Genomic DNA, 13,388 nt, shown 5'->3' with positions numbered 1-13,388 from the left:
ACCCAAGCGTGTTTTTGAGAAAAGACAGATTGTAGATATGTACGATCACTCATTTGATTGATAGCGAGATCAGGTAGTTTCATGCTTGCACTTGCTTTTGTTTAAAAGACGTTGATACAGTGGAAATACTCTTGTGCTTACACCGCTTGACGTCATAAAGTCAATAGAAACAAATTCTGTCCTCAAACTTCCGTTTTCCTTTTTTCTTCTTTCGCAGGATGACATCTAGGAACCCGGTTGTGCCGGTTCTTTTCTTCTAAATGCTCACCTCAGTGTCTCTATTTGCACAAGTATTTTTTTTTATACCAATTGTAAGGCCTTTTAAAGACGGCATTACTGTGACATAGAATTGTCTACCTCGGCTCTGTCATACTGTTTTCTAATGCTTTGGTGGTCTGGTTTTTGTTGAAGATGCCTCAAAATATTATTTGCAGTATGATGCTCTGCATTTTATTATCACTATTCCACTTTCCATTTCTCCCGTTGCATGTCAAGCAACTTTTTTCACACGTGTTTCTCCACTCTCTCAGCTGCTCCTCCCTAGCCTCTCTTTCCAGGCTCCCTGCCTTGCCGCATTTGTGTGTTTTTGAAAGTGGGAGACCGCATGTTCCCCCGCTGATCTTTCCACACGTAATAACTTCAGACTCTGACTTCACTTTGCCCCACTCCTTGTTGCTTCATCTGTGGTCCTTCTTGTGGCTTTCTTTTTGACACGGGGGTGAGAACCTGTTCCTTTCTACATTGTATTGGTGTGTGCCTTTGGTATTGAAGCCACCTAGTGGGAAATCTTGGTTGTGAGTTCCGTGGCGGTTGACCTAAAAGATTTATTCACAGTACCACTGACACCAAAAGCTACGGTATCAGTAACCTAGTAAACAACTCTTTTTTTTTAATGCGATGACAGTTTCATGTTTTTCCAGGAGTATGGATTTTTTTTTTTAAATCGGTCAAGAAAGAAGTATGCTGAGTGTGCCAGTAAGACTCGTTGCTCGGACTTTGAAATAAGATGTGACTTGGTATAAGACTCTGCTCAGGACTTCTTGGTTTGGAGAGGTTTTCACTTTTAAAGTACTGATACAAAACACCCTTTCCAAAGGGTTAAATCTTGGAAACTCTGGCACCTCAAACCTTTCACAGAGGAAGTCATTAACATATTGGGTTCATTCTTAGCTTAGCATGGCAATTGTCCCGACCCCAGCTGTTTCTGCGGTCGTTCCTGGTAGGTCAGATTTATGAATTTAGACTTCTGACGACTGTTTTTAACGAGACAGCCTCCACTGTAAACAGAGCTGAATGATTCCTGCATCCATAACATCTTTTACCTCAGTGAAAAGAAACAGATTTCCATGCATCCTTAAAAGTCATTTGGAACAAGATGAAACATCCTTTTGAAGCCGTTGATATGGCAGGCAGAGCGGTTTAGCAGTTGGTCACTGAAAAAGAGCCTGATGGCCTTAAAGGTGGTCTTCAATCATCTTTTTAATGGAAAGCCCCGATTTCTAATGAACCTTGCTATTCTTACTATTAAAGAACTGATCCTAGTGACAAAAAAAACATGTTTCCTTGCTTACCACAAGAGTTAAAAGTACAGACATGCTTTCAGCATAGACCATGGATGAAACATACCACCAGCCTTTCAAAAGTCCGCTACAGTTGTAAAGTGGATCTGATGGATCTCCTATAAACCATGAACATTTCTGGCTTGGACTCCTCCTTTCCTTCCCTTATTCCCAGTATAAAGTCTTACTATTTAGTTCTTGAACGTCTGCAAAGCATCAATTCTGAGTAACGGGGGATAATATTGTGCACACCACCTTCACATGAAAGGAGAGCTTAGGGGGGTTTCTGCAGCTTCAGCCACAGCACCTACCTTAGCATCAGGGGTCTCTTACGATTAAAAAACATGGAAAAACTGCTGAAAGCTAAAATGCGTATTTTTTTTTTTTTTTTTGCAATACATTTCTGAATAATAGCATGAAAATTGCACATTAGGAATGGGAATGGGAATTGGATAAAGCGTGCTAGAGACAAGTACTGTCTAAGAGTTAAATCATAAAATAAAATGAAGGAGACATACGGGGGGGAGACTGATAATCTCTAAATGAAGCATACATTTTTTATTAGGATCTTGAACCCCAATATACCACATATGAAATTAGTTTGTAGTATGTATGTAAGGGGGCATCTTCAGTAACTCACAGATTGTGAAGCCCACTGAGAAAAAATTGTAAATTAGGTTAGAGAAAAATTAGCACAGTGGACAAAGCTATATAGATGGCATCTATCCCGAAAGTATGCCTTATTGATAAGTGATCATGAAGTTATCACACCCTTCCTTATCTTGCATTAGTTGTGAAAACTCACTGGCAAGCAGTCCCTCTCCATCCACCCCTTCCCCCCCAAGCTTACCCCAGTTCAGTGGGCCACGCCACAGGGAATCTGTCACCAAAGTTCTGTGAAAAGAGAAGAATCTTCACTGCCCACTTCACTTTTTTGCTAAAAAAAAAAAAATTGCCTCTCTGATGGAGACTTTTACAGGCATCAGTTTGGATCTGGAGATTTTTCTCAAGCAGTACCCCTGTGTGCCGTTAGGTGGCGTCTGTCGGCTCCGTGTCCATCAGCAGCATCATGCACGCCAGATATGACGTCGCAGGACCTATATAGCTGCAACCCCGCAATGCTGATGTCAGTTGTTATCCTTCCACGCCAGCCACGCACAAATCCAAAGAAGAGCTAGCACTACAGTCACTTTTTTAATGGACTTTTCAACTTTTTGTCGAAGCTTTTTTGACACGTCTGGTGCGTTATGTTGCCAAAGAAGACTGGGTTCAAGCCCTGGACTCATCATCGGATGATATCCATGTAGGATCAGCATCTGGTTTGTTTGTGGTGTTTGTAGCATGACCATAAGTTGTGCTCCAAGTGCCGGGCCATGAACACTAAAGCTTTGAGGGAGTGATCCTTAAAGCTACTTGCAGCCCGGCCCTCGGCTATGCGTCATTCCTGGTCTCAGTTGAGAGGAAGGTTCTGAGAACTGTAGTGGACCCCCATTCTTCACCATCCCGCTCCAAGTCATCAGGACAATCGGGTCAGTGGAAGCATAAGACGTAGTTGAAGAAGAATAAGCGTTCTTCTACTTCACCCCATCCATCGACTATCGCAATGCGGTAAAAGGAGCGTCATCGCTCTAGGCCTTGATCCTCAAAGCCTGCTTCTGCTTCTCACCTACCTGTGTTTCCGGGAGTCAGAGCCACCTCTGCCCATATAAGTAAGTTCTACAAGGCCATGCGTCTCATATTTGGGCAGTCAGTCTCTGCCTGAGCGCAATTGGGCCCCGCGGAGTCAGCAGGGGCCTCCTAATGTTCCCCATTGGCGGCTTTGGCCTCAGGTCCATAGGGGCACCCAGGGATCTGATTCCGGATCCGAACTGCCGTTGGTTGTGCCATCTCCACCCTCCCTGATATCTGGTCCAATGTCAATGCTCCTGACACCGCCTGTGCCCACGGTCGTCGTCAACCCCATCCTCATTCCCGACTTAGACTCCGCGCTACTTCTCACTTCGGTAGGGATCTTGCTCCCTAGGTTGGATCCTGACACTTATTCTTATGGGTTGGGATACTGTGAGGATTGGGAGGGGGTCACTGCACCCTTTAGAATACCAGCTTGAAGACCCTATGGACTGGTGTACCGACCTGGGTGAAGCCAGTGGTCTGGACACATCCCCTGACACTTCCATGGTTCCTCCACCTACTGTGGCTACAGAGGAGGGGAGCGTCCTACTCCATGGTGGTGTGAAGAGCGGTCGAGGTCCTGGGCCTCGAGCTGCCTTTGGTGGCAGTCAGGGCTACTATCCTGACTGAGGTGCTTCAACCCGGGGCTTCTTCCCTTAGACCCCTTTTGCCCTTAAATGAAGCCCTCACTGATGTCCTGCTGGGGACTTGGTCTAAACCCAGTACAGGGACTCCTGTCAACTGAATAATCGCCCTCCACCATAGGCAAGCCCCTAATGACCCAGTCTTCCATACGCAACACTCTACCCCTGAGAGCTTGGTTATCCAAGCCTCAGCTTCCACACGAGCATTATCTTCCTCACATCCGCATAGGTAATCCAAGAGGCTGAATCAGCTTGGAAAGAGGATGTTTTCTTCCTCTAGCCTGGAATTGTGGTTTGTGAACACTGCATGCCTTTGTGCCGCTCCACCCATGCTTTATGGTCCCGGAGTAGGCCTGGGCCATTCTCTCCCAAGTTGTTACTGATGGGAGAGACACAGCGAAGTTCACAATACGATGTGGACTGGATATGACCAACTCACTAGGTAGATCGGTTGCATCAACGCTGGCCTTGAGGTGCCGCACTTGGTTAAGGATGTCTGGCTTTTCGGGGGCTGTCCAACCCACGCTCATTGACATGCCCTTTGATGGCACCCATCTCTTTAGAGACAAAGCAGACTTAGCGCTCTAAGGAGTCCTGCGCTACAGCCAGGTCCTTGGGCCTCACAGCTGCCCCTCGTCCCCTCCAGTCTGCTGGCTACGGAAGGGGTGGCAAGCCACATCTGTTTCCTCTCCAGCCATGGTATTCAATGTCCTTGTAGATCAGGGAGCCAGCAGTCTGCCCAGTCCACCACCCCTCCTGGTACAGCCTCCAAACCTTCCTAGTCTGATGCTTCCCCGTCAGGGACCAGTCGGAGGCAGAATTCTCCCTCATTTGCCCCGCTGGCTACTCCCACCCCTTCAAGACTGCCCCTACATCCATGCCACCATCCTACGATCAGATGATAGAAGATCACTTGGCATTGTCTACGAGCGGGTTATGGCTTTCTTGGCCAAAGGTGCCATCAAGAGGTCCCTGTGCCAAAAGTAGGTTGTGGTTGTTATTCCCACTACTTTCTGGTGCCCAAAAAGGACAAGGGCCTCAATCTCTTCCTCAAGAAGAAGTTCAAAATGCTCACTCTGGCTCAGGTCCTATATGCTCTGGACCCAGGAGACTGGATGGTAGCGTTGAACTTGCAGGATGCATATTTCCATATCCCCGTCCTGCTGACCCACAGACGTTACTTGTGGTTCACGGTAGGCCATGAGTATTTTCAGTTTACCGTGTTCCCATTTGGCCTTACCAACGCCCCTCAGGTGTTCAACAACGTGATGGTGGTGGTTGCAGCTCATCTGCGCAGGTCAGGGGTTTCAGTCTTCCCCTACCACAAGGACTGGCTGTTGAAGGCGGGCTCGCCCCAGGCTGTCGTCTCCCACCTCCAGACTATGGCAAACCTCCTCCATTTGCTGGGGTTCACTATACATGTGCTGAAGTCACATCTGACTCCCTCTCAGGCTCTCCCTTTCATCGGAGCTCTTCTGGACACCTTGCAGTTTCGGGCCTATCCTCCAGAGCAGCGAGTATAGGATATTCAGGCTATGATATAGATGTTACAGCCTCTATCCTGGATTTCAGTGAGAATGACTCTGAGGCTTCTGGGCATAAGGACCTCCTGCATCCTGCTGATGACACATGCCAGATGGCATATGCGGGCTCTGCAGTGGGACCTGAAGTTCCAGTGGGTGCAGCAGGGGAATCTGTCCAGTATGATCCAGATCTTGGAAGGAACTGTGCAAGAAATGCAGTGGTTTCTCTTGAACAGCGATTGGGTCAGAGACAGATCCCTCTCCCCTCCCCAGCCAGATCTGACAGTAGTGACAGATGCCTCACTCCCGGGATGGAGCAGCCACAGGGAGAGGTGGAGATCAGAGGTGTCTGCTCTCCGGCAGAGTCTGGGCTCCACATCCGTCTTTTGGAGCTCAGTGCAATCAGGCGAGCATTGATAGCATTCCTTCCCTCTCTCAAAGGGAAAGTAGTGCAGGTGTTCAGACAACACCACTGCCATGTGGTACTGCAACAAGGATGGGGGGTGGAGTCGTAGACCCTTTGTCAGGAGGCTCTGCGCATCTGGACATGGCTGGAACATCCGGGCATTTGCCTAGTGTTTCAACACCTGGCAGGCTCTCTAAACGCCAGAGCAGACTAACTCAGCTGACAATGCCTGTCGATCATGAATGGCATCTCTTTACGGAGGTGGCGCAAGGTCTCTTTCAGCTGTGGGGAGAGCCTTGGTTATATCTGTTCACCTCCACAGAGAACGTTTCCAAGGCAGCACTCGCTTGGCGACGCTTTTCGTCTTGAGTGGAACTCAGGCACCCTCACCCACCCACCAATACAATTTCTGCCCAGAGTTCTCAAGAAGATCAAGAACGACTAGGCCCAAGTGATCCGTGTGTCTCCAGACTTGGCATGAAGAGTCTGGTATCCCGAGCTGTTTAGCATGGCCATCGATCCTCTGATCAGACCGTCCCTTCAGGACGATCTTCTGTCACAGCAACAGGGGACGGTTGTCCACCTGACCCTGTCCCATCTCCGCCTTCTTGGGTGGCGATTGAGCAGCGGCAGTTGACAGCTTTTGACCTTCCCCCCGAAGTCTGTAATGTTATCTTGGCAGCCAGTCATCTCTCCACCAAAATGGTATACACCTGTCGATGGAACAAATTTGTGGCATGGTGCACAGACTAACCTTTTGACCCTCCACCCCCTCCCTGTCCCTCTATCTGAGGTCCTGTTGTTTATACTTTCTTTGTCCTAACAGGTCTCTGTTTTGGGCACCCTAAAAAGGTTATTTGTCTCCTATCCCAGCTTTTCAGAGAGTACCTAAACAACCCTCCCTGTTAAAATCTCCTATTATTAGTAGATTCCTGAAGGGTCTTAACCATATGTTCCCTCCTTCACCATTCATAATGCCCCCAATAGGATTTGAATCTGGTTCTTACTTAAGTGTGCTCCTTTCGAGCCACTTCATAACTGTCCACACAGGCTTCTCACTTTAAACACAGCCTTCCTGGTGGCCATCACTTCTGCCCGCAGAGTGAGTGAGCTGCAGGCACTATCGTCAAAGTCTCCCTACCATTCTATCTATCCTGACAAGGTGGTGCTTGGCACTAGGTCTTCCTTTTTGTCAAAAGTGGTAATGCCATTTCATGTGCGCCAGTCCATCACCTTGCCTCCTTTCTACGCACCTCCAAATCCTTCTATGGAAGAGGAGAGACTCCACAGCTTGGACCCAAAAAGAGCGTTGGCGTTCTACCTTGATTGTACTAAAGAGTTCCAGGTGGACGATCAACTTTTCTGGGGTTATGAAGGTACGAAGAAATGTCACACTGCAGAAGAGAACCATCTCCAGCTGGGCTTGTTCTCTGCATTAAAGTGTTCTATGCAGTGGCTAAAACGCAACACCCGGAGGGTTAGCACACTCGATCTAACAGCAGCAGCAGCTGCAACTACTACGTTAGCACGTGGAGTTCCAGTCCTGGACATCTGTCAGGCATCAACCTGGGCCTCACTGCACACCTTCACAAAACACTACTGCATGGACAGTCAGGTGCGGAGGGTTGGGCACTTTGCCCATTCGGACCTGAAGAACTTCCTAGTATGATCTTTTTTCGCAGACCAACATCTGGAATGGTATTGCTTGGGTATCTATTTTAAGGTAAAGAATCTGCAACTAGAAGCCTATCAGATGAACAAGTTACTTCCCTTCAGTAATGCTGTATGTGGTAGACGCATTTTCTATTTGCAGATTCCTTACCGACCCACCCATCCTCCCCACTCTGAGAACTGATTTCTAGAGACAAGGACTTCCCTTTCAGGTCTCTAGTTCTGACGCACCAGTGGTCAGTGTTCTTCATGGCTCTGCGCTTCTGTTGTGGAAAGTTGTGAAAAGAAACTGACGTCAGCACACCAAGGTGGCACCTATATAGGTCCCGCGATGTCATATCTGGTGCGCACAAAGCTGGTGACCGACGTGGAGCCGACCGACGCCACCTAACATCACACAGGGGTACTGCTTGAGAAAAATCTCCTGATCCAGACTGACCCCTGGGGGAAATTCTAAGGTAAGGAATCTGCAACTGGAATATGTCTCTACCAGATAAGGCTTTACCAAAGGTAAGTAACTTGTTCTTTACCTTGATTTATTATGCCATTCCATCAACTTTGTGCTCTCATTTGCCCGTATGTCGAATTAGCTTGATGAAAATGAACATTTTTCGTATTAGCAGACTGTCCACTGCAGTGCTGTTTGCATTAACCTGCACATAAAACTTTAAGCAGCGGAAGAGTACATCAGACTGTGAACCTTGCATGCAACTCAGCACACTGCTCGGCATTATAGTAACCACACAATTGAATTGCAAGTTTATTTACCTGAAATAGAGAAAAGGCATTCAGGGCAGTCAGTTTTTGTTACTACCCGGAGGCCTCATTCAGTCATTGGGTGTAGTCATGTGAGTTCTTTAAGTAGTTGGAAATAATGCTTTCTTTTGTGTTCGAGGGAGCACTTTTAACAATTTGTAGCAGAGCTGAAGGCAGGAAGTATTCAAAATCCTCTGCCTCTGTCCCAGTGCAGAGAGACATTGTACTAGCCCGAGACCTAACCCTAAATGCCATTAGTAATGTTCTTTGCAGTATCCTCTGTGGCTAGAGTCTTAACTGTGTGTCTGGCACATAATGAGAGCAAGGGCTTCCTAGTCCTCCAGCGGAGACACCCTGTCTAAACATCAGTATGCAGAAGCACTTGTGGCAGACAGAATGCAGCCGGACACCTGGAACATTGACATCCATTTCCTGCAAATCAAGACTGTTCATATAACTCCTGCCTCCTGTGTCCTTTTCCTGATCGCTGTAATTTCATTTTATAGTCTGGTTGGGTTATTTTTGTAGAACATTGTGGTTTGCTCCTCTGGTCTATGACTACTTCTTCCTAGTTTCATTTAAACTGGATTTGCTGTTATTCTTTAAAAAAAACAATTTGTATCGGGCTGTGGTCGGACTGTCGATTCTGACCCCTTTTAAGCAATGTTATTTGGTGAAAATTAATGTTTCCTGTCCTTTTTTTTCTTCTTCTCTTTCCATGGTTTCTCCCTTCCCGTATGTTCCTAATTCACTACATCCAGACACAGAGTTCACTTTACAGCAGGGCCTGCACCAGTCGGTCTTCATGTCTTCTCTTTCCTCCAACCCCATGCATCGTCTCCACCTCTGCTGGGAACAGCACTGTAAGCTGTTGCCTGAGGTTTCAGGCTTCACTGCCAAGAAAGTGGCCAAGTGGACCATTGAAGAGGTGAGTGACTGCCTACATTTATACTATGGCAGTGAAAATAAATGTAGCCAAATAACGTTATTAGAGCAGCTATACAAATAAACACACATTTCCATATTTATTACAACAATGCAAAGGTAAAATTCTAGTTTATAACCAAAATACAGCAAAAATTACATGAGAAAATTGCATGTAACAATCAATCACTTGTAAAGCACAGCTTATCACCCGTGAGGGCTCAAGACCCTGTTGCGGGCATGCTGCTCACTCGAAGAGCCAGGTCTTGAGATCCTTCCTGAATTGCTTCAGCGAGGTGGCCTGTCTGAGGTTTTACGTAGCGAAACAATAATAGTCATGATATCTCTTGAGTGTAATTTTACCCTACTACACACATTTAACCCCTTGCATCCTGGCTTTGGTTAAATATATTTGTTAACATTTTTTCAAGTGTATTTCTTTTATGTCATAAACCGTATCTGTAGATGTACAGAATAGAATATGCTATTTATTACAATAGTTGAAATGGAGGAGGCCATCTTGATTCACTCAAGTCTTGATCGCGTATGAATTATATCCCCTCCCCAGACTAAATAGTTGTAATAATAGAATTGTACACTATGCACATCTGGTACTGGGCAGATATAAGAATAAAACTCGCTTCTACACAATGCACTCACCAGTTCCTAGCAATATGTTATTCAGTACAATAATACAATTCCTGCTGAGCATGAGTCTGAACGGCTGTAATTGCTAAGCATCTGCCATCATTGTGCTGACCTTCATAATTAGCATAAAACTAGGCAATCTTGTATTGGCACTAGATAAACCACTTAAATAATACATGAAGAAGTAGGTAATCTCAATAAATTACAATCTGTCTCTGAGCCTTTTGTTATAGAAGCCAGTTGAGGAAGCGTGAAGTGCAACTAACAGATACAAATATTTTTGAGAGACTAACTCTTAATCGTAATGGATATTAATGGATTTCTGTTTGATTTATCAGTGCCACAGTTAAATGTAGCTTTGAAAATGCCTTACCACTTCCCGTTTTGGTTTCTCGGTCAGGGTCATGGTTGGTGGGTTGACAAATGGGTTGCAAAACCTACATTGTGTACTTGTCCACCTCCTTTATTGTCTGGCTCGATCTGAGCAACTTTCATGATTAAATAGCTACATGTTTGCTTAGCTCTTACTATAAAGCGAAAGATGAACACTGGTAGGCCAGTGCTGAAGACTACTTTTGCAAATGTCATTCCTCACTTTTGAGAAAGGTCTCCATCCGTTTTGTGATCTACCTGTGGAGCCGGTTTATATTTTGAACATCAGAGTTCTACTACCAGAAGTGAAGAAGGACAAAGAAGCACAGATTTCCTGGGCTTGGGGAAGCACTGAAGGCTAGAAAATGTGCAGTGGCCAGCGCATGTTTCAGCACATGGAATACAGAGTGGCAAGCAGGTCTTGTGAGAGAGAGAGGGCTGGAGTGAAGCCATTTATAAAGCACACAACTGCTGAACCGCCCCCTGGTTCTGAGATTATATGGGGAGGATTTGTAAGGACAGGAGGGATTGGTTCCGACAGACAGCAGGCAAGAATTCCACCACCTTAGGACCTCTAGTGCTGTGCTGCTAAGCAGGAATGTGAAGGCGGTATTGCTAATGTGCATTTTTTTGTCTGTCTTTTTCAGTTGTATTAAGTGGGAAATTTCTTTGGCGCCGGTGACCTAAAAAAACAGAGCACTCTATGCCTATCTTTTGGTTTTGTTTACAATGCGAAATAATTTTGCTGTAAAACACAGACTTAATTATTTAAAGGGCGGTTCCAGTACTTCCCTCTTTTATAATGTAATGTGATGAAATGGTCCCTCCTGCTTTTTTTCCTCTGGTTCAGTGTAATAGGCAGTCGCTGTGCCTTGTACCTCCTCCAAACATGCTTTTCAGCAGCCCTAGAAAGCTGCGACCAACTCCACCCTGTTACATGTACAAATATTAAAAAGCTGAAGAATGGTGAGTCGATTTAATGAGGTCATAAAAGGCGCATATAGTAGGAGCGGTCAAGAGGATTTGAAATGCTTGCCTCTTTCTCAGTTAACGGTGACAGATTTTTCACCTTCTCATCTGCACATGCACATAACTTCTCATCAGACTGGTCGTCAGCTTCTGTACCTTCCTTCCCTTCACTGGCACCACCTTCGTATCATCTTATGCTAGATTACTCAGTTTCAATAGCTAAGCATGTACTGTAGAGGATAGTGTCCGGGAGATACTCCTGGAGCTCCCACTGTGTTTCCCCCTATGCTCTTTTTAAGTTCAGCAAGCATCATTTCTGGACTCATTAATCTTGCATATATTATTGCCTGTGTTGCAGGTAGCTTCTTTTGTTCATCGTTTACCTGGGTGCAAGGAGCAGTCTTCTGTGTTTAAAGATGAGGTAAGTTGAGATTGCCAGTCTTTCTGAAGACGTAACTGTGTGGGCCTCCCACTGCGTGCACCACTCTCCCAGTATCTGTGCCAGCCCCTCAGTTCGTTTGCCAATCTCGCTGTCCAAGATTAGACAGGATTGCAGCCTACAAGTATGTGTGTATGCTAGGCTTGCAGATGTGTGTGAAATGTTTCCATTGTGTGAAAGGTCCTCAAAAATAGCAAGAGTAATTTGCTGGGGATATCCTCATCCGAGTGGAAATGCATGCCTGTGAGTCTGCATCTATGTAGATATATATGTGCATGTGTGTGTACTCGTCTCCTATTCCGAGTGGCATCTATCCTGGGCATGTGCTAGCTTTCTCCCATTGAGTAGACCATCAGGTTATGTAACCCATGGTTATGAGATTTGATCACTGCTTAGTTAAGGTCAGGATTGGACCAGCCGCTTAGAAGTGATGCGCTCCCTATCATTGCAGAAACATGTAGCGCGATGTTGTCTGCATGCTGATATATCTTAACCCTCCCTTTCCCTCTTGAATTTACAGCAAATCGACGGGGAGGCATTTCTGTTGCTGACACAGATGGACATGGTGAAAATCCTCAGCATTAAACTTGGCCCTGCTCTGAAGATCTACAATGCGATCCTGATGTTCAAAACTTCGGAGGAAAATTGAAGGGTGGGCACAAAGACTGAAAAAGGGCAGGTGCATGAGTAACGCTCCCATTGTGATCCAACTCAGCAATGCATTATCATCAGCTACTCAAGGTTTAGAACATTGGTGGGCCAAGCAGGAAGCTACTGGTTAGGGTTTTAGTAGCTCAAAGAAGCTGTACCAAAGCCTGTCCGGCCTTCTATCGAAAGGGAAAAAGACAGCTTCTGATAAAATATAGTGCAACCTTTTGTATTGTTTACTTTTATATGACTATGTAACGACACTTGTGGATCACTTTTTAAGACACACATGCGGACTTGAAGCTTGGGACATAAAACTTTGCAGAAGGCAGCCAAGTGAACATTAATCAAGCAAAATAAAAGCAGTTCCTCAGCAGATTGTGTCTTTAATATCAAAGGCAAGAGATGGACATCGAGTGCTTCATCCTAGCTTTTTCGCACAAGGTCTGTGTATGAGTCACAAGTGTTTAATGATGCCTGCATCTTTGGAAGGTCTCTTGTGGATCTGAAAAAGATGCCCAGGCTGCAGAGCTGCTTTTACAGGTAAGTAACGTTTCCCTCTCCATTATGATCCTTTTTGCTGTTCTGAACGTGCAGTGGCAGACCGCCCCCACCACTTCTGCTTAGTTAAACAAGTGTAACTCACAATTTAGAAGTTTCTGTGAAACAATACACTAGGAAATATTACATGACTAAGACTATTGACCGCATTTTCCGCAGCAAAATGATCTCTTGTTGAACCAGTTTTGGTTATGTACAGATTTTTGTAATCCTAGTAACGTTTATCGAATATCAGATAAGATCGGAGTTTAAAATCCAGACTATTCTTTGACATAATCTTTATAAAGTTTGCCTCTCCTCCAGGTGACCTGATAACTGGTCACTTCTGACCTGGTTTTCATTAACACAAAAGTGTATTAATCACATACAGCAATCAAAAACAGCGAGACAGTCTCCTTGGGAACCCTTTTTCATTAATGCTGCCTCTGATTAATGTTGCCTTCCCAGCACTTACGATCAAGTTACAGAGAATGTATTGCAATCTTTGAATACTATAAAATACAGCTAAAAAATTGATAAACCCATTCATAAATTCAGCATGGTTTTGCCGGGTGCCTATGAAAGTGCATTACAAAAAGTCAAGTAAAACAGAAAGTC

The 13,388-nt window shown here is 45.4% G+C and overlaps 1 protein-coding gene across 6 annotated transcripts in view; it reads left to right on the top strand.

Moving 5' to 3' along the window:
- The window catches only part of L3MBTL3 (L3MBTL histone methyl-lysine binding protein 3), a 558,444-nt gene extending 545,838 nt beyond the window's left edge, over positions 1–12,606 (top strand). For all 6 annotated transcript variants that reach the window (XM_069224176.1, XM_069224178.1, XM_069224181.1 and 3 more), the window contains 3 exons: positions 8,992–9,158; positions 11,502–11,564; positions 12,103–12,606. In XM_069224176.1, the coding sequence (XP_069080277.1) occupies positions 8,992–9,158; positions 11,502–11,564; positions 12,103–12,231 (359 nt within the window). In that variant the 3' untranslated portion in view covers positions 12,232–12,606. The remainder of the gene's footprint in view (positions 1–8,991; positions 9,159–11,501; positions 11,565–12,102) is intronic.
- The last annotated feature ends 782 nt before the right edge of the window (positions 12,607–13,388 follow it).

The sequence above is a fragment of the Pleurodeles waltl genome, chromosome 3_1, assembly GCF_031143425.1.
Source record: "Pleurodeles waltl isolate 20211129_DDA chromosome 3_1, aPleWal1.hap1.20221129, whole genome shotgun sequence".
NCBI classification, from domain to species: Eukaryota; Metazoa; Chordata; class Amphibia; order Caudata; family Salamandridae; genus Pleurodeles; species Pleurodeles waltl.
This window is presented reverse-complemented; position numbering and strand designations above follow the sequence as displayed.